General features: G+C 46.2%; 1 protein-coding gene across 3 annotated transcripts in view; it reads left to right on the top strand.

Moving 5' to 3' along the window:
- Positions 1 to 20,876, top strand: part of TMEM117 (transmembrane protein 117) — a 75,355-nt gene that overhangs the window by 23,016 nt on the left and 31,463 nt on the right. For all 3 annotated transcript variants that reach the window (XM_032960041.2, XM_032960039.2, XM_032960040.2), the window contains exons 3-5: positions 232 to 526; positions 9,223 to 9,355; positions 17,543 to 17,642. In XM_032960041.2, the coding sequence (XP_032815932.2) occupies positions 232 to 526; positions 9,223 to 9,355; positions 17,543 to 17,642 (528 nt within the window). The remainder of the gene's footprint in view (positions 1 to 231; positions 527 to 9,222; positions 9,356 to 17,542; positions 17,643 to 20,876) is intronic.

Raw genomic sequence — 20,876 nt, 5'->3', positions numbered from 1 at the left:
AATTTAGCGTGACGATTTATTTCTATGCAGTCCCTGGTCACCGGGCCGAGACCACCAATTCGCTACACGCTTGAAAACCGATCTTCACCACAGGCGGTTGCCCGAATTGAGATTGCGACGCCGAGATCTCAGCGGTGCCAGCTGACCGCCCTGACCCCCGAGCCACCAGACCACTTCTAAAAACATTCTGTGGTCGGCTTCCTGACTCCTGTGGGTGAATTCTTCCGACAGGGCCAGGTCCGCTTTGTGCGCCACCTGGCGCTGTTCCGCCACTACTTCCAGCACCCGTGGCTGCGCCTCTTCATCGCCTACCTCGTCACACTCCTCAACTTCCTCATGTTCGCCGAGGACCCCGTGTCGCACAGCCGCACCGAGGCCAACGTGGCGGTGGTGGGGAACTGCTTCTCCCTCGTGGTCAACAAGTACCCGGGCGGGTGGTGGAGCGTGCTCAAGGTGTGCACGTGGCTCTGCGGCATCGCGGGCGGCATGCTCGTGGGAAAGTTCATCATCCACCAGGCGCTGTTCGGTAGGTCGTCCGCTGGTCCCGTCGTATGTGTGGCTTTCGCGAAGGTTTTCCCTGCGGTGATGCCCTAGTGGTGTTTAACGGTTAGCGGGCCGGACTTGCAATGCAGAGGTCGCCGGTTCGATTTGACCTCCGGGTGCGGCAGTTGAAACATCGGTGCAAGGTTCTTACATTTCTTAAACACGCCCCCCCGCCCGTCCCTTCTGTCCTACCAGAAGGATAATTGGGTACACGGTAGGTCTAGATGAAGTGTGGCTACTACCACCTCTTCAAAGATGTCTGACGAGTGTGGAAGAGTAGACCAAGATACCCTCAAGAGGCGTTTTCTCTCGAGTGGAGGCCCTTTCGTCATCAGTGGCATGAATAAGCAATGACAGGGCTGCACAGTTACCTTGCAGTGTCAGAATACTAAATGCATCGCCAAGATGCTGTGCAGGGGGACAGTCGTACAAACATTACGGCAAAAATCGACAATAAAAAGAAACAGCGAATGCACGTTGGGCAAACTGATTTCTTTTAAACGATTTTGTACTCAAAATGTTTTTTTTTTTTTCAAATATCGTGTAGTCAAAGAGAGATGATGCAACCGAGGTCGCCCTTGCAAGAGAGGCGATGTTTTTCACGTGTCTCGATCGGTTTATTTCATCTCCTGGTTGACTATGAGGGAGCCTCGATCATTAATGGGCTGAGTGAGCAGTGGCGTGTGACACAGACAGCCTGGCCCCACACGGACGGCAAATTGTACCGTAATGCGTAACGATTGAGGTAATGACATCTTTAACTTATGCAACCGGGGAAACCGGTATAACGGGACGGGTGACAATCAGGACAGGAGGTGGAAGGGCAACGAGGTGGGACAATTGGGGCTAATGCTGTTAGGGACCTAAACAAGTCGGACGGCGGTGCATAAAAGGAAGGTTCAAGATTTTGTTGCGTCAGCCGCTCTAAATTCAAATTGTCGAGTTTGGCCGAGTGGCTCACCGGGGATTATACTCTGCCGATGTGAGATGTGAGAGTATTATGCCAGACACCTCCCCCCCCCGACCCGCCCCCCCGACTCCCCCCCCCCCCGCTGAGATCCGGCGATCGAATCTGGGCAGCCACCCGTGATTAAAACCCAGTTGTCAAGTCGAGAGAGTTAATGGTCTCGGCACGGTCAACGGTGACCGCACGAAAAAAAAATCTCTACGGGTGTCAGGTGCGGGGTGGGGGGGGAGGGTCCATTCTCCGGTGTGCCGCGTGGGACTCTGATGGCTTTGAAAGTTCCAAAAGTGCAATTGAGATGAAATTGGTCATAAAAAAAAGAAACACTCCTGCAGTTCTTTTGGCCGTGACAGCCGTGGCATGCAAGTTTCTATGGTTACATTGGCAGCTAATGGGTTTCCATTAAGAAGTAGCTCAACGTATTGGAGTCAACAGAAAAGTGGGTTAAAGGTGCAGCGCTGCAACCGCCTGCTCGTGCCACTGCTGGCGAAATTGCTTCCGGAATTGCTTCCGTCAGCAGTGAGAGCTAGGGAGCTCGTCTAGAGATTATTTGGCCGACTGTGTGATGCTTGACGAACGTCTTGGAAGAGGTGGGAGTCAGTGAATCGCCTTGCCACTCTGCCGATTGACTAACTGCCGGTGTATCCTTTTATACCGCTGGGCGGACAAGAGGCGGGGTGGGGTAAGGGGGGTGGGTGGGGTTTAGAAACCTGCGCCGTTGTTTCAACTGCCGCTCCGGAAGATCGCAACCACCACCTCTGGATGGCAAGTCCAGTGGTGGTCACCATTTCGCCACGGAAGCGTCACTGAACGAACCACTTTGCAAAAGAGAATGAATTCTGTTTGACAGCCATTCTTGGAATCGTGTACTCTGCTTTGTGCATTTTTTTTTTTTACAATAGCATCCTGATGATGTACGTGTAGTGCCCGTTTGTCAATCCGCTGCTGGATGAGGGCCTCGCCACGCCGTTACGGGCCTTCCGAGTTATTTGACCCTACTTCACCATCCTGGCAATTTTCTTTAAATAACCTTTTTTTTGGAGAGAGGAATTTCGATACAGACCAGCACCCCGCGATGTGTGTGCCGTGGCAGTGAGTACAATATTGGTTGGAGGAGCAAGGTGCCAGTGGGTGGAAGTTGATTGTCGGCTTGCAGAGTGTGGCGACAGAGTGTGTCTTTCTCCCATACCACTCTGCCCTGGGCAAAGGTTTGAGGGGCATTGAATTTCCTCTTAAGTTAACGTTTCAAGGAATCCCCTTGGAAACGTGGATAAAATGAAACTGTTACAGGGTAAGCCGTGGTATGTGTTTTAAAACGTGTTTTTTGATAATCATTCTGCACATTGCAGCTGTAAAATGAAATGGATTGTGACTCGCAGCTCATGAAATTCACACTTGTTTGTTTGCTCAGAAAATCTGAACCCATTTCGTTGAGATTAGCAGACAGGCTTAAACATTGTTGATGGATATCGGCATAAACCAGGGCATACTGTGGTTTATAAGACCCTCCGGAAAATAAGACGCACCCACAATATGTGCCCGGTGTCAATAAAGCTATACAAATCTGGTAATGAAAACAACGATCCTCCTTATAGCCTTAAGAGACTGGAGGGGCAAGTGCTGTTAGCGAGCACATGTGAAGGCCGGCACGGCACACGAGAGGGTGGATGGCCGGCACCGTGCCCAACCGCCTTTGTCTCTCCAGTGGCGATGTTTACACACCGCACCAGGAACTCATTTGATGCTGAACCGACCTAGGGGAGGCCCAGGACCAGGTCATAATCGTCGCTGGTGTTGGTCCGTGAGTGGGAATCAAACTCGTTTTGCCATGTTTATAGTGCAGTGCGCGAGGCACTACACCACCGCTCTCCCACAAATCTGGTAACATACACACACACCTACAGGATTATAAGATGCACCCCCAACGTTTTTTATTTAAAATACCGTGAAAAAAAGTACGTCATAATCCGGAGAATACGGTAACCTTTGTTGTTAATTTATAAATACGGTGAATGTATGAACTGTGCACTTTTCATTATGGAGTGCTAAATAAAACATGGAAAATATGACACTTTAAATAACGCGTGAATAAAATATAGCCTCTGTATGTAATGCAGTGTTTCATTAAAACAATTATTCATCATTTAATTAGATGCAATTGCCGCATTTCACATTTGCATTCTGGGTAAACGATGCGGGATGGTTTTGCTAAGTGGTGCTGAAGGCAACACTGAAATCTCTGACAAAATCAGTTTTCAGTGCTCTCCTATATATTTTTTTGCTAAATGAGGATTTGCATATAATGTGAACTACATATTTTCATAGACCTGACTGGCTCACAGCAGACACATCAATATTGTTTACATTTGAAATGGCATGAATACAATAGTCGAAGCCTACGGAATGGTGCCGAGTTCTTCTTAAATTGCAAACTGCCAACTTTTACTGAAGAGATTTCACTGTCATTATTTGGACTGTGAAGTAGTAGTGACAATAATAATGATAATGCTAATTAATGATCCAGGAAGGACCCATTGAGTCTTAAGATTCGCTTTCTGGAGGGCCTTGCGTTGGAATGTTTGGCCAATTCCATGAATAAGCCGTTTGGCTTCATGTAGGAGGACACCACAGGAACGATCCGCCCACAAATGATAGCTCACCGCAGTGGCGGCTTATCACGTGAACATTTATAGTAGCCAAAAACTAAAAAAATCGCATGTTTCGAAATGCGGAGGGAGAAACCGGAGGACCCGGAGAAAAATCCACGGGGCGTTATGGTTAGGATCGAAACCCACGACCCCCTGTATACCAGGCGAGGTAGTTAACATCTCGCCACCATGGAATGCTGCATATGAGGGGGATGACAGTCCACACTCATATCTCTGAGCCTCCTCGCAGTCCCACACCTACAACACCTGGCAAGCCCTGTTAGTTATCCAGCTAAGCACTTGCTCAACACTGCTTCGCATTCCTTGATATGTTGAGATCCAACATGTGGATTTTGAGATTCGAAAAACTTTTGATAAATGAAACAGTTAAATGCATCATACTAATCCAATTTTACGTCTATTCCTTGTAATGTGATGCACGTTTTTTTATGTTTAATGACCTTGCAAGAGTGAATTGGCAACTTAGAAAAATATAATATACATTCATGATTTATTTCCCCATGCTGGTATTTTTATCATAATTTATTTGGCTTATTTTAGTTTTCCTGGCCCATGCTGTATAAGTGATCACTGCCATACCACTAATAAAACAATTCCTTAAAAAAATCACCATGACAAACAAGATAAATCGGCTTTACCCCTTCTAGCAATAAAACAGGAGGTGTGAAGATGTTCAAACAAAAAATGTATTACGTATTGCAGGCATTAAGTCTGCATTAACCACACATTTGTGTCAAAACATGCAAACAAACATGCTCTGATAAATGTTTACTTAAAACTTTTGTGACTGCAGTAATTCATATTCTATGCTTCTTTCAGTAAAGTCATGTAGATAGAAAAAATAATAACTTGAAAATAATAAAAATTAAAATAAAGTTAATAAAAATATCACGACGTTTCGATCGCAACACAAGCGGTTGTCATCAGTTCATTTTTGTTATTTTATTGTTATTTTTCTATCTACGTGACTTTACCGAAAATACCATAGAATATGCTCTGATAATATATGCATTGTCTTTGAAACTGATTGGCCTACACCCAGATACAGCCTTCTGTATGGCCTTGTCTCACCAGTGTTAGGCCAGAGAATGCCAATAGGCGAACAGTAAGTATAAAGGCATTGCAAGTCGCAAAGCATTAATAGCTCGGGTTGAGCAGTTACTGCCTTTGCCAGAAAGGGTAAAGCCTATTCCACCCTTTTCATCATTTTTATGTAGATAGAAAAAATAATAACTTGAAAATAATAAAAATTAAAATAAAGTTAATAAAAATATCACGACGTTTCGATCGCAACACAAGCGGTTGTCATCAGTTCATTTTTGTTATTTTATTGTTATTTTTCTATCTACGTGACTTTACCGAAAATACCATAGAATATGCTCTGATAATATATGCATTGTCTTTGAAACTGATTGGCCTACACCCAGATACAGCCTTCTGTATGGCCTTGTCTCACCAGTGTTAGGCCAGAGAATGCCAATAGGCGAACAGTAAGTATAAAGGCATTGCAAGTCGCAAAGCATTAATAGCTCGGGTTGAGCAGTTACTGCCTTTGCCAGAAAGGGTAAAGCCTATTCCACCCTTTTCATCATTTTTATGTAGATAGAAAAAATAATAACTTGAAAATAATAAAAATTAAAATAAAGTTAATAAAAATATCACGACGTTTCGATCGCAACACAAGCGGTTGTCATCAGTTCATTTTTGTTATTTTATTGTTATTTTTCTATCTACGTGACTTTACCGAAAATACCATAGAATATGCTCTGATAATATATGCATTGTCTTTGAAACTGATTGGCCTACACCCAGATACAGCCTTCTGTATGGCCTTGTCTCACCAGTGTTAGGCCAGAGAATGCCAATAGGCGAACAGTAAGTATAAAGGCATTGCAAGTCGCAAAGCATTAATAGCTCGGGTTGAGCAGTTACTGCCTTTGCCAGAAAGGGTAAAGCCTATTCCACCCTTTTCATCATTTTTATACTGGCATTAAAGGTCCCATAGATAGCGTGACAAATTCAAAGAATAGTCTTCTATATATTATAACCCCTTAATTGGGACATCACATTCCTCTTGCGCCGGTCAGACATTCGCTTGCGGTGGCTGCTGGACCCTTTAGGCACGTATTGGAGAACTCATCGCACCACCGTGCCTCGCTTTTCTTGTCTCGTTTTATGTCCCCTCCGGCCCACTCCGCTCCGCTCTCAATCTCTCCTCCTACTCCTCACCATTCCCCCCTCTCCTTGTGCACAATCCACCATTTCCGCTCCTTTTCCCTACATGCCCCCTTGCATTGGAACAAACATCCCCTCCACATTAAGGCAGAAGCACCCTCCCTGTCTCGTTTCCGCTCCTCCCTCAAGGCCCACCTCTTCTCCCTGGCCCATCCTTCCCTCCATCCCACTAAACCTCCCTCCCCATACCCCATCCCTATGCACCATATCACCCTTAGCGACCCTCATTGTACCACTCATAACTCGTGTAAAGCACCTTGGATAAAGGCACTGTATAAATATAAGATAAGACACAAAAAAAGTTTTTATTTAAAGCTTTCGTGACTGCAGGGATTTATATTCTTGGTTCTGTCGGTAAAGTCGCGTAGAAGGGAAACAATAAAATAATTAAAAATATATAAAACAATAAAATTCTCACAACTTTTCGACTGCAACACAAGCAACAGAACCAAGAATAGAAAAAAAAGTGTTGCGTGTACTTCCCCCGGAAGGTGGCGGCAATGATCAGCCAATTTGTCCGCAGGGGCGACTGACATTTCCCTAACAATGATGTATAAAGCAATTACGCGCATTCCCTTCCCCGCGGTTCTCATTTAAGCGCCATTTGACAAGCACATCTGCCGTGTCAGAACGCGCGATGGCAAAACAATTGTTCGTTAGCGCCGAGCATTTCCAAGAGTGAGAACTGAATACCCGGTTCGGTATCTCAGAACTGAAAAATGCTAATTTCCGATGTGCGTGTTATTTCTTTGGTGGTGGTTTTCCTTTTTTCCACGCCCTCGCGTTCAGCTGCCTTATTTTTTTTTAAAGGGCTTCATCTGAAATGGGGGTTGCCGTGCGATGGCCGTCAACATCTTGGACCTTGAGATCAAGTCGCCCCAGATTCACCCAATTTCGTGGGGCCGCGGAAGCTGTTGCGCCGGTTGAGCCTCCTCCGTTGCTCCGACGAGCGACCACCACGCATGATAACAAAAAAAAAGCTGTCACAGGTTCCTGTCGGGCTACTCGTGTCAAGAGAGGGCAGTGCAGAAAAAATCCAGCGGAGTATTGTACTATGCTCCAACATTTTTGCTCCCTCTGCCTTAAGCAACCAGCACTGAACAGCATGGGGGAAGTATGGTCAAATAACCCCCATAACAGTGTGTGTGTGTGTGGGGGGGGGGGGGGGGGGGGGCTCATCCAGCAGTGGATTTACACAAAAATGCTGTACCTGCACATGTTAGGGTACCTTCGTTTGAAGTGTGCTTTTGTATGTTATCTTGACAGCAGCCATGCTGCTCAACATTAATTGACGGAGCATTCGGCATTAAATGTGTGCAATTTTAAAGCAACGCGTTTATGTAATGGGAAGCAGATGGTGTTTGCAACCTTGAATGCAAATTAACATATCGAATTGAGCTTTGTCTCCACCTGTGCTTCAGGCACAGATCATTATTTACTCTGAATTGTTGAGCATTTATGAGGGATGCAATTACTAAAAATATACAGGGTGGCCTAAAAGTCAGGATACGTATGGTTATTTCATATATATTTTAACACTGGCATGAAATCATTTTCATTGTTTATTCTATAAGTTAATATTTTATCTGTTATCATTAATATCCATTTTTATTCTTCCCTTGTGATCACTTCGAGTCTGTCGCTGAGAAAACTTGACCAAGAATCCCGAATCAATGAATTGAGATAGCAACATGATTGATGAATGTTCAAAGATGTGATCTTAAACAAAAAGCCCACGTTAATTTTGACGTCTAAAGCCTATAATTCATGCGTGCATTAAACGCGTGCAATAGTGCAATGGAAGTCGGTTTGTTAAAATGAATGAAATAACCCAATGCGTCCTGGCTTTTTGGCACACCCTTCAGCAGAAGCCTGCCAAGTGCCGCCTTCTCTGGATGTCGGCAACTCGCGTTGTCGCGGGCTCACCGTCTGGAGAGACCACCGCCGTGGCTGAGTTTCATCGGTGGTGTTGCTGCCCCCCCGGGGGCTCTCGGCAGAATTTCTTTCGATTCATGAAATCCTAGTCGGTTGGCAGAAGAAATATCGACGAGATACAGATGTAGGGACACACGAGAGGAGGAATGTAAACAAAAACAGAGATGTCAGTGTCACGAGAAAACAAGAGATGAGGTACAGAGATGGAGCGGTGGGTGTTAATAGAAATTTCAAGTGACGTTTTTTTTTCTTTTCCAGAGCAATATTTCATTACGTTAATTAGGGTTTAAATTAAAGCTGGTAATTGATGCACCCCGATATTTTTTTGATTAATCCGGTGCCCACCCCCACCATCACCCCACTCCCCCCACCGTCCCCGGAGCTAAACCGGCATCCAAATCTTTTGCTCGGTTTTGTTTCGTGGTCTTGTTGATTTTTGTTTTCTCCAGGTCTTCCGGTTTTCCCCCTCCACATTTGGAAACGTGCATTGAGATTATTTTGGTGCCATAAATGTCCAAATAATGGGCCACTTTGTGGTTGTTGAGCTATCATTCGTGGCCAGGTGGCTTCTGAAAAATAAGTTAATACCTAAGTGGGCTTTGCCTGATAGAATGGGGATGGTTGAGTTTTGTTTGTATTCGTTTCGGGTGCTTTGTTTGCCTTTCTTGTACTTCACACTACCATCATGGTTTTTTTGCACTGTTTGTTGTTGTAACGTTCTTACCCGCCCCTACTGGACATCTCTGAAAACCAGCTTCATGGCTCATCGGATTCTGATTCTGATTTCATTCTTCGCGGCGCTGTCGGGGGTGGCTGGCAAAGTGAGGGTGCGTGCGACGGGAAATGACCACCTCTCTTGTCTCCTTGCCCGCCCAGGCAACATGCTGAGGCTGAAGATGTTCCATAAAGACCGGGGCACCTGGATGGTCATGTTTTTCACCTCCATCATGCTCCTCTTCTTTTTCTCACACATCTACAACCTCCTGCTGACGTTCTCTCCCAACATGACGTGAGTATAAGGGTTGATCCCTCCTGCACAAGCAAAAAAAAACACCGCCGAATATGCCGTAGGGTATGGGATCCCCTGTTCAGGAGACCTCATCCACTCTGTCCAGAAGTGATGATTCAAACATCCCACCCGCCGCTCGCGGCTAATTCTATGCATTGCCGCAATTCGGGATTGCAAATCTATTCAAGTATCGATTCGTTTTCACTGTCTCATATTGCCCATGTCGTTTGTATTGTTTATTTGTTCGAGTCGAGTTTTTAAGTTTTAGTTTTTACCCCATCGGCCTAAACGTATGATTATCGGATAATTACGTGCAATTGGCATCAAAATAATTGGTGTGAGAATAACAAATAAATGGATCTTCACGCGCCCACCATCGCTGCTCTGGCACCTGGCCCAAATGTTCTCATCGCTGCCCTCGCTCCACCGGGGCTCCCACTGGGGATGAATTAATTACCGCACAAAGACGGCTCACTGCGCCGAGCCACAGACAAGTGCCCGCGCACCGACAAAATTGCATTCACGTTTTTTTTTGTTATGGGTGCCACGAACGCATGCAGCACGACTCGACATCACGCTGGGATGACACGCGACGCGCTGTCTCAGGGAACCCTTGTCCGCGTACGTGTGTATACGTATGCGTGAGCATGCACGCACGATGCGTGTACGTATGTGTTTTACACGTGCGGTGCTTTTTGCCAATCCACTGCTGGATGGTGGCCTCCCCTACACGCGCGTTTGCGAGGCCATGGCGGTAATCCGAGCACGCTTCACCGCGCTGGGCTGTGCCGCTCAGCGAAGTCGGTGAACAAAGACTCGGAAGCATAGAGGCGCACGGAGCAACAATGGATTTTGATTCACTGCCCCGTGGAAACTTATTTGTGCGTGGAGGGTCGCCCATGCCAAGCACTGTGCACGCTTCCGTGATCGGACACGGCCGGGCAGGTTTGTCACCCGGCAGAATATATCATGTGGCTGAGTGACTGGGTGAAATGCAATGAATAAACACCTGAACTGCCGACAGCGGGTTAGCTCGGGCGTGGGAGGTATTCGTTTTGGCCGAGAGAGGTCCCGTTATGAACTCTGCGATTTTGCGTGCTCACAAGACATCTTTGGGAGACTGTTTTCGTTTTGTCCTACCCGATCGTGGGGCATCTTCATAATAAGAATAATCAATATTCCTTTTCAAGAGCTCAGGCTATTGTATTTGACTTTCGCTCGCAGCAGATATTTCCTTTTGAAATCGTGCACATCTGAGAGCTCCCAGTGTAAAGCTGCTTACGGAAGATCAGAGGACTTTTGAAGTAGCTGTCTTTGTCCATCTCATAAAGCAGCGCTTTGTTCAACAGCAAAGCTCATTATCTTTGAAGAATCTTCTAAATGATTCCATTAAATTGCACGCGTGCTCGCGCCGGTGACAATCGCATCTGAAACTAGGTCACCTTGCCTCTTTCCGAGACGCGCCACGCTCGTGCGCTGAAGGGTTTTTCACGGCAAGTACTTTTCAATGTTGATCAAATTTGCATGAACCCACGGAATGAATCTTTTATTCGGGCGAATCCTCCCACGCTCTCTTGTGGGCCACATGCGAGCAAGCGTGTTGGCAGTGCGGCGCCGTCCGTGCCCTCGGTTTAATCTTGGTCATGGGACGAATAATAACTCAATCTTCAATGGCTTCTTTACCTTTAAAGCCTCGGAGTGCTTATTCTGGAGTGCGGAAAATGCACAACGCTGCACCGAAACCTACTCCGCCGAAGGTTCTGAAAGGCGCGATTGTGACCGAAGCCATTGGTCCTCCCATCATGCATTATACCACTCCAGTGTATAATGCATACGACCATTATTTTTCTCTTGTTTTTTTGTTTTACCAGGCTGCACTCGTTTTATTTCCATATGATGAGTGACACATGTATGCATGTATGTTGAACTTCCTTCGCACCATACCTAGTCAACCGTGTTAATAGGAGATGCGGGGGAAGAACAACAAATTAAACACAAAAGCAGTTCTAAATGAATTCGTTTTCAATCAAGATTTAAAAGTGCATAGCTTCAGTGGTTTTCTAATATCAGAAGGAAGAGCGTTCCAAATGGCCGCAGAAGCACATCTGAAAGTGCGCGATGCGGTGACCATCTTTGTTTGATGGTTTCCCAAAAGCCGCCGCCGCTGTTTCAAGGATGACCACCGGAATTCGTGTGATGATGGTTTAAGCCCCTTGACGAGATCAAGGTATTATGGTTCATTTGAGGCAAGCGCTTTGTGTGTAATGAGTGTGACAAGTATTACCGTCCACTTACTGTGGTTACCATGTTTGAAAACGTACGGTACATTTTACAAATGGTGTATTTAAATTGGAAGCGCGGAGTGGGAGTACAAGTTTGTATGAAATTTGACGGCATACTGCCGGAATGTGTGTTTTTTTGGTATGGATAAGGATAATGAATGGCTATATATATAGGCGTATCTGCCACGTGCAAATTATATTTCACGCAGCTTCCCATTTATTTGAGAATCCCATTTTTGTGTGTAAGGTGAAGTGACATCTTTTGCACAACGAGTAAAAACTTAAATGCATGCGGACAGGTGGTGAGAGAAGATAGGCCGGCGAATGTAAATGGTTTTGTTCCATCTACTTTGCGATGCAATTGAAAGTTTAATTATCACCGTGGCAGGTTAAATAGATGCGTTTTTTTCCCCCAGTTTCCAATTATGATTCCATCAGATCCTGCCACAATTGCCTGTACCTAAAATATATATTTGACGGCATACTGCCAGAATGTTTTTCATTACAAACGTTGTCAAGAAATAGATGAGCGATAGATGAAACCCATGAAATCCTTTTTTTTAGAAATTGCGTCCGCCAATGGCGCTATTAGACACTGCCATCAAACTGGCGAAGGTCCCGCGCTCACGCAGAGCAGGTCACTTCCCTCACTAGCTCACTTCTTCACTAGTCGTCTTTTCGTTTTTGCTCCCGATGCTTTTCATATCCGGCCCCGCAGTGCCTCCGCCACCTCCTCCTCCTCTGTTTTCAGTGTGCTTGGTGAGGTTCAGAGTGCTGACTGCTGTGTAATTGCTGTCACGACTATGCACTCGTGTGGCTTCAACTATTAAACTTGCCACACGCGGGAACCGGTTCCCGGCGGAGCAGTACACTTTAAAGCATCTCCGTCTCCTCTGAGTGGGTGTAGAGTTTTGGCATCCCCCGCCTGCCTGCTTTTGGGATGCTGATGTAATTCAGCAACGCAGCGCATTGCGCAGCCTTCAGTAGTTGCAGAGCGACAGGCTCTGCAAATGTTTACGGCCGCGTATCATATAAACGCACGGCTTAATTTGTCGTGAAATATTTTCCAAGGGCTCACTAAGCCCCCCCCCACCTCCCAACCGTCCCCCAACCCATCCCCCCCCCCCCCCCCACTGCTATGGCAGGGAAATATTTTCTGGAGCTCAGGCCTGGAATAGCTCATTTTTGTAATTATGTCTTGAATTTATATTATTGTTAAATAGATTTTCTGATAAAAATGAAAATGTTTCTTCATTTACAACCCTGGGACGGTGGGGAAACTTCGACATTCCTTCGTCAAGGGGCACATTTATTCATAGGACAACCACTGTTGACTTGCCCACAAAGTGGTGCTTATTTTTATTAACCCCAGAGGGATGATGATGGCTTAAATTAATCCCCAACCGTAAATTTAACTTGCAACCCTTCTGAACGCGATCCGCTTTCTCTACCGCTGAGCCATCTGACTTGTATATACATGAGGCATATAAGAAATTATTTAATTGATTCATCAATATAAAAATGATCGTTTTGCTTACCCGTGCGCAAAAATGTGCATGTAATATAGTACATTTTACATTGTGTAAACAAACCCACACGGACGAGACACACACACACAAAAAAAGAAACGATACAAAGGAAATTATATAAAATTGTGCAAACAAATTAATAAAAAATAACCCATTATCGAACTAAATCACAACCACGATTTACAACAAGTCCCCAAATCTCTGTGGGGCTGAATTGTTACAGAGTTGTCGTGCGCACATGACATGCTATACTCCACAAATATTACTTTTTGGTTCTTTCGGTTTGTTTTACACAAGGCTACATTATTGATTTACGCAAGCCTGCAGCATTCAAATGCACGGTGCTTTCTAATCTCAGCAAAGTGTGCATTAGTCAAGAATCACGTGACCGTTGTTCAACAGTCGTGGCACACGCTCTGTGAGAATGTCTTCAGACAAGACAGCGTTGTATGGATGTGCGGACCACACCGTTTAAGGTGTCCTTGTGTCTCTACTGACAGTGCTCTCTCAGTAGCAACATATACACATGGACATACACAACAACCCCTCGCCAACCCGCGGGGGTTACGTTCCTGAAAGCCGCCGTGGTTGGCAAAACCGCCGCCGTTGGCTATACAACAGGCGCTATGGGAAATAGGGGGTTCTGGCAACCGTGGTCACGGTCACACTCGTCAGAGCCGAAGTCGCCTGTTCCTTCACTAAAACAAATTGTAACGAAAAGGGGCTCTACCCACCCTCTTCCTCCACCTGGTGGTGGGAAGAGAGCGGTGGTGGGAGCTGGGAGATGAGACGATGCACGGAGGGAGGGAGCTGGGAGATGAGACGATGCACGGAGGGAGGGAGCTGGGAGATGAGACGATGCATGGAGGGAGGGAGCTGGGAGATGAGACGATGCACGGAGGGAGGGAGCTGGGAGATGAGACGATGCACGGAGGGAGGGAGCTGGGAGATGAGACGATGCATGGAGGGAGGGAGCTGGGAGATGAGACGATGCATGGAGGGAGGGAGCTGGGAGATGAGACGATGCACGGAGGGAGGGAGCTGGGAGATGAGACGATGCACGGAGGGAGGGAGCTGGGAGATGAGACGATGCATGGAGGGAGGGAGCTGGGAGATGAGACGATGCATGGAGGGAGGGAGCTGGGAGATGAGACGATGCATGGAGGGAGGGAGGGAGCTGGGAGATGAGACGATGCACGGAGGGAGGGAGCTGGGAGATGAGATGATGCACGGAGGGAGGGAGCTGGGAGATGAGACGATGCATGGAGGGAGGGAGCTGGGAGATGAGACGATGCATGGAGGGAGGGAGGGAGGGAGCTGGGAGATGAGACGATCCATGGAGGGAGGGAGCTGGGAGATGAGACGATGCATGGAGGGAGGGAGCTGGGAGATGAGACGATGCATGGAGGGAGGGATCTGGGAGATGAGACGATGCATGGAGGGAGGGAGGGAGGGAGCTGGGAGATGAGACGATCCATGGAGGGAGGGAGCTGGGAGATGAGACGATGCATGGAGGGAGGGAGCTGGGAGATGAGACGATGCACGGAGGGAGAGAGCTGGGTAGGTCGGTAAAAACGTTCCCCTTTGGCTGCATCCTCAAGCTGGCCTTTACAATGGCATGGCCAAGCAGATGATGCTTGGCTGCACGGTCATTGTAACGTTGACCTCTGTTTATGCCATGGCACAGTCATTGCAAAGTTGACCTCTGTTGATGCCATCGCACGGTCATTTTAACGTTGACCTGTGTTGGTGTCTTGGCACAGTCATTACAAAGTTGGCCTCTGTTGATGCCATCGCACGGTCATTTTAACGTTGACCTGTGTTGGTGTCTTGGCACAGTCATTACAAAGTTGGCCTCTGTTGATGCCATCGCACGGTCATTTTAACGTTGACCTGTGTTGGTGTCTTGGCACAGTCATTACAAAGTTGACCTCTGTTGATGCCATCGCACGGTCATTTTAACGTTGACCTCTGTTGGTGTCTTGGCACAGTCATTACAAAGTTGACCTCTGTTGATGCCATCGCACGGTCATTTTAACGTTGACCTGTGTTGGTGTCTTGGCACAGTCATTACAAAGTTGGCCTCTGTTGATGCCATCGCACGGTCATTTTAACGTTGACCTGTGTTGGTGTCTTGGCACAGTCATTACAAAGATGACCTCTGTTGATGCCATCGCACGGTCATTTTAACGTTGACCTCTGTTGGTGTCTTGGCACAGTCATTACAAAGTTGACCTCTGTTGATGCCATCGCACGGTCATTTTAACGTTGACCTCTGTTGGTGTCTTGGCACAGTCATTACAAAGATGACCTCTGTTGATGCCATCGCACGGTCATTTTAACGTTGACCTCTGTTGGTGTCTTGGCACAGTCATTACAAAGTTGACCTCTGTTGATGCCATCGCACGGTCATTTTAACGTTGACCTGTGTTGGTGTCTTGGCACAGTCATTACAAAGTTGACCTCTGTTGATGCCATCGCACGGTCATTTTAACGTTGACCTGTGCTGGTGTCTTGGCACAGTAATTACAAAGTTGACCTCTGTTGATGCCATCGCACGGTCATTTTAACGTTGACCTCTGTTGGTGTCTTGGCACAGTCATTACAAAGTTGACCTCTGTTGATGCCATCGCACGGTCATTTTAACGTTGACCTGTGTTGGTGTCTTGGCACAGTCATTACAAAGTTGGCCTCTGTTGATGCCATCGCACGGTCATTTTAACGTTGACCTGTGTTGGTGTCTTGGCACAGTCATTACAAAGATGACCTCTGTTGATGCCATCGCACGGTCATTTTAATGTTGACCTCTGTTGGTGTCTTGGCACAGTCATTACAAAGTTGACCTCTGTTGATGCCATCGCACGGTAATTTTAACGTTGACCTCTGTTGGTGTCTTGGCACAGTCATTACAAAGATGACCTCTGTTGATGCCATCGCACGGTCATTTTAACGTTGACCTCTGTTGGTGTCTTGGCACAGTCATTACAAAGTTGACCTCTGTTGATGCCATCGCACGGTCATTTTAACGTTGACCTGTGTTGGTGTCTTGGCACAGTCATTACAAAGATGACCTCTGTTGATGCCATCGCACGGTCATTTTAACGTTGACCTCTGTTGGTGTCTTGGCACAGTCATTACAAAGATGACCTCTGTTGATGCCATCGCACGGTCATTTTAACGTTGACCTCTGTTGGTGTCTTGGCACAGTCATTACAAAGTTGGCCTCTGTTGATGCCATCGCACGGTCATTTTAACGTTGACCTGTGTTGGTGTCTTGGCACAGTCATTACAAAGTTGACCTCTGTTGATGCCATCGCACGGTCATTTTAACGTTGACCTGTGTTGGTGTCTTGGCACAGTCATTACAAAGTTGACCTCTGTTGATGCCATCGCACGGTCATTTTAACGTTGACCTCTGTTGGTGTCTTGGCACAGTCATTACAAAGTTGACCTCTGTTGATGCCATCGCACGGTCATTTTAACGTTGACCTCTGTTGGTGTCTTGGCACAGTCATTACAAAGTTGACCTCTGTTGGTGCCATGGCACGGCTATTGTAACGTTGACCACTGTTCAGGAGCCTGCCCTGCTCGCTCTTGTTTTTCCTCGCTTGCTTAAATTGTTTTTTGCAATGCAGTCCACTGTCATTTTTATTTTACTTTTCAATCTCTTCCGTGTTGTGAGTGCCTTCCTCGACACTTGTACCTGACTATATTCCATCACAATAGTTTTATGCTTTTTCAACTGTTGTCTGCTTGTCATTGTTTTTCAATAACCTTGGTTATGGTGGACCTCTATGCCAAAATTGTTGGGCGATGTCAAGGAGAACATAATTCGTAGCGAGGCTGGAAGCTGGGGTAAATATTCGCACTGAGGTTTGTCAAAAATGTACTAAATGTTTCATGTTTAATAAACACTTCATACCCAGGTGAGAACAGCGGAGTGCTTTAGGCAGATTCATAAAAAATAGCATTGTACTATATACACACACGTAAACGCTTTTTATAATTTATGTATTCCTGACATTTGCAATACATTGCACACGTACATCTCGGTTGCATCGATCCGCTGCTGGAGAAGGTTATCTCACAGCACTTTTGCCGACTAAATTTTAACGTCCTTTATTTTTTTGTTGCCTCCGAACAATTGACACCCATCCAGGGGGTGCCAGCGCTCCTCCCGAGAGCACTCTGCCTGGTGGGCGCTCGTCCACTCATCGAAAACAGCCGCGGCGGATGCACCTTTCCTTTCCCCGGCCAGACGCGACGGGCGGGCGACATCGCCGGGCTCGCCGCTTTTTCTCGACCGCCGGCAGCCGCGTCGTTCCGCGGGCCTCGACGGTGACGTGCGGGCCCCGTTTTCTCTGCCCGCGTGCCAGGGAATACATCGTGAGCGATTACATGGGGCTGAAGAATGAAAACTTCATGAGAGGAGCCGCCCTGGGAACGTGGATGGGAGACTCCGTGACGGCGTGGATGGTGAGTGCTGCTTCCCAACGGACGAGTTGATCCGCTCCACACGTGGATCTTCTCCGACGTGCTTTCAAGGTCGTGCCAAATGTCGCTCGGCGCGATGTCCGACGTTTCGCTCCGCGCGCTGCTGAGGGCTGCTTGCCACCATGTGCGTAGAAGCTCCCCGGTTATATTCTATTCAGTTGCCGAAGATGCTCCGAGCACATGGAGAGGAACGTCAGACGCCGTGCCAAAAAAAACACGCGGTACAACGTGAATACGCACCGAAAAGCTACGGAAGAAAAGCACAGTTCCATAATATATGTGTATATGTAAAGATACCTCTGCTCTGAGTCTCAATCTACAAGCAATACATCGACCTCTTCCCTCCTTAGACAAATATTATCCAGAGACTTTCATTTAAAATTAACACTTTTTGGACCGGTTTTGTCCTCCTGGGCCTCATCAGCAGAGTTCTATAATAGGCCGCTGCTCGTCGTTGGTGCATGCCACTGCGTAGGTCTTCACGGCTGTAAACCTACGTCGTCGCATTTCCAAAGGTGGTTTCCCTTCCTTATTCGTTTCCCAACACGAGATCCCGCTGAGTTGCAATAATCCCTATAGCCAGCGGGACCTGGGTGAGCATAAATGTGAATTTGTGTTTACGTGTATATATTTATATGTGCACACACATAAATTCAGTGCAAGCAGTGTCGATCGCAGGGGTCCTCATTCAATTTTTGAACTCACTTATTCACAACGCCGACAGACGAGAAAAACATCGGCAGGAGAATGTCAACCCCGTTTTGAAAGCAAAAACAAAAATGGATCATGTCTTCTAAAGTTTTTTAAACGGACCCTCCATTTTCTGTACCAGAGTGCATGTTACTATAGAGCTCCATCTTCATGCAACTTCACAAGAAAAAAAATAACAACAATTCCCTTTTTATTCGGCTAATGTGTTTGCCACAGGTGAAGTGGAGGAGTGTTGTAGTCAAGGTTACGTGATTGTTAAGTTACTCTCCCCCACCCCCCAGTTTGTTTTACTGTCCTGACGATAGCCGCTTAATCGCTGTACCAGAACTGACATGACTCTCAGGAATGGTCTCTGGCTACGATAACTCACCCAGGATTGCTTTTGGGGTAAAAAAAAAATCAGAGGCCAAGGTTGGAGTGCTTTGTCGTCAGCGCGCCATCGCTACATATTCTGACCTGAAGCATCTCGTCAACTGATTCGCCAGTTTTCACGGATGGCGATGTCTCACCCTGGGATTGTTCTTCGTGTCAAAAGGTCAAAGCTCGCGATGAATGTGTCTAAGAGAGGCCAGTCACAGAGATTCTGAGAACATTATTGTCTCGAATGCCATGTGACCAAATCACCCATCATAAATGCAGCCTATATTTTCGGGTTTTTAGATCTAAGCGTAATTGAGCCCAGTCTAGTATTTGGATAGGAGATCATGATGGCTTGCCAGGGGTTCTAGGCGTGAGGCTGCGAGGTGGCCTTGAGATTGCCGTGTTGAGTGCCACCTCCTCGTACGTGTGGGTTTTATCCGGGCACCGTAGTTTTCTCCCATGGTGGCGAGATGTTAACTACCTCGCCTGGTAAAACAGGAGGTCATGGGTTCGATCCTGACCCCGACGCCTGTATATTTGGAGTTTGCATGTTCTCTCCGTGGTGGTCGCTTGCATTATTCTCTGGCTTCTCCGGTTTTTCCCTCGACATTTAGGAACATATTCTTGGTGCTTTCAGTAAAGTCACGTAGAACGGAAACAATAAAATAATAAAAATACAAAACAATAAAATTCTCATGACGTTTCGACTGCAACACAAGCAATCATCATCATCATCAGGTGTGAAAACCACAGCAAGAAAATTTTAGAAAAAAAAAACGCCACTTTTTTCAAATTTCCTTTCTGTGGTTTTCACACCTGATGATGATTGCTTGTGTTGCAGTCGAAACGTTGTGAGATTTTTATTGTTTTATATTTTTATTATTTATTGTTTCCCTTCTACGTGACTTTACCGAATGAACCAAGAATATGAATCCCTGCAGTCACGAAAGCTTTAAATCAAAATTTAGGAACATGTTTTGAGTATTTGGCTGCTATGCATTTCCACGTGATAAGCCACTTGGTTGAGCTATCATTTGTGTCCAGGTTGCATCTGAAAAGGAGCCACATAGCTCAGTGGGCTTTGCCTGGTGAAATAAGAAAATAAAATTTAGTTTTTGTTTTAAATATTCAAGAATGGTATTGGCCAGGCATCTCAAAACATAACCATTCTGAAATAGTGGCTTGAGACTCAATGGGGCTTTCCTAGATCAATAATTCACGATCGTGAATGTAAATGCGTTCGTGATTTATTACCGCAGCTAACCAATGTGATGTTGTTTGAAAATACCCTATCAGAGTCGGGAAAGGGTTTCCATTGCAATCACCGTGCAGATGGGCCAAAACAGATCTTAAGACTTTTTTTGAACATTCGTACACAAACTGTGAAGGGGGTTCTGCTTCACCAGTCACAATTTAAACACAAGGGGCCTTTTGGCCACATTTGTTTGTTGAAGCAGGCAAAACTCTGGCCCGATTTTCGACTTGCCTGAGTCTCACCAAGCAAGATGTGGGCCAATTAAGACAATTTTGCTGAGCTACCTGCAATTTTTTTTATCTTGCTTTTTTTGGTGCCATTAATGTCCAAGTGATGGGCCACTTTGTTGAGCTATCATTTGTGGCCAGGTCATATCTGAAAAATAAGTTGATACCTTCAGTGGGCTCTGCTTGGTAGGATGGGGATGGTTTGGTTTTATTTGTATGTGTTCAGGTTGATTTGTTTCTTATAGTTTTCACTACTATCGTGTTTTTGGACTGTTTGGTGTTGCAACATTCTTACACGCCCCAACAGGACATCTGTGAAAAAGAGCTTCATAGCTCATCGGATTCCTCCAGTATAATATTATTTTTATTCTGATCTGACACCATGGGGCCTAACAGTTTAGTACAGACATATTCTATAAAACCCACAAAGATGGCACTTAATAATTTTTGTTTCATTTATTTTTTCGTTTAGTTATTCCTTCGTTATTTATCGTGGAAGTTATTTCGGCCTGTGACAAGCTCGAGGTTCACCGGAGCTACTGCGGCCTGAAAATGAATACAAATGTGTGCTTGTGAAGGCATCCTGCGTGTGTGTGTTGCGGTTAGCTCGCTGCGCTATGAATCTGGCAGCCCGAGTTCGATTACCCGCTCACGTCTAATACC

This window comes from Petromyzon marinus, chromosome 24 (assembly GCF_048934315.1).
Source record: "Petromyzon marinus isolate PM22_M1 ecotype Great Lakes invasive population chromosome 24, UKy_Petmar_22M1.pri1.0, whole genome shotgun sequence".
Lineage (NCBI taxonomy): Eukaryota > Metazoa > Chordata > Hyperoartia > Petromyzontiformes > Petromyzontidae > Petromyzon > Petromyzon marinus.
Note: the sequence above shows the minus strand (reverse complement) of the source record. Positions and strands in the feature narration are given on the sequence as shown.